This window comes from Rhynchophorus ferrugineus, unplaced genomic scaffold (assembly GCF_030347505.1).
Source record: "Rhynchophorus ferrugineus isolate W39M unplaced genomic scaffold, kcgeb_rfMv2 rfM5, whole genome shotgun sequence".
Lineage (NCBI taxonomy): Eukaryota > Metazoa > Arthropoda > Insecta > Coleoptera > Curculionidae > Rhynchophorus > Rhynchophorus ferrugineus.
In genome coordinates, this window is record NW_027472584.1 from 5,180,735 (window position 1) to 5,181,320 (window position 586).

Consider the following 586-nt stretch of genomic DNA (forward strand, 5'->3'; position numbering starts at 1 on the left):
TGTAGTTCTACCAGTATCGGTGACTAGCTTGATTCATCCCTTGTTTCTTCCTTTAGCTCTTCTCTTTCTTTGAACTGATTCTCGGCCGCTCTGTAATGTTCTGGCCAGTCTTTTGGTTGCTTATTTCCATACATCTGTAAATCAATAATAACCTGACAATGTGCTTATAAGTCAACTGAAATAGTTACCTCACACACGAACTGTAAAACCTTCATCTTTGAGATTTCAATTTCAGCTCGAATCCCCCATTGGAAAGTTTGTATTTTCGTTTTCTCATCAAACTCACAGTGAAGGTAATAATTCTTTATCAAGGTTTCTCTTATATATTCTTTGACTTTACCGAAAAATGGATGCTCAACTTCTACATCAATATCCAAGGACTTCAGGAAACTATAAAGGGATTCTGAAATAATAAATCAACAATATAAAAACAATAAAGGAATGGTATCGTAGAGCTCACTGTCTGATACTGGCGCGTTTGTCATAAATATATGGGATAAAATTAATAGAGTCAGTATCTTGTGAGCAGCATTTGGTACATTTGAACCAGTTTCATAACTAGAAACACATTCTTCCTCTTCATCGG

The 586-nt window shown here is 35.5% G+C and overlaps 1 protein-coding gene across 1 annotated transcript; it reads right to left on the bottom strand.

Annotated features, from left to right (window-relative positions):
• On the bottom strand, positions 1-586 carry LOC143197585 (non-structural maintenance of chromosomes element 3 homolog). The gene is made up of 3 exons (XM_076406126.1): positions 461-586; positions 189-403; positions 1-134 (listed from the first exon to the last, which is right to left on the bottom strand). Exons 1-3 carry the CDS (start codon positions 483-485, stop codon positions 24-26), a joined length of 351 nt encoding a protein of 116 aa, XP_076262241.1. The 5' UTR covers positions 486-586; the 3' UTR covers positions 1-23.

Bases quoted from the DNA above. Each gene is read 5' to 3' on its own strand.
- LOC143197585 (XM_076406126.1), bottom strand. From the start codon at position 485: ATGACAAACGCGCCAGTATCAGACA. The intron at 404-460 runs GTGAGCTCTACG...TTATTATTTCAG, and splicing joins AAACGCGCCAGTATCAGACA to AATCCCTTTATAGTTTCCTG. The intron at 135-188 runs GTAACTATTTCA...ATTGATTTACAG, and splicing joins TTTTACAGTTCGTGTGTGAG to ATGTATGGAAATAAGCAACC.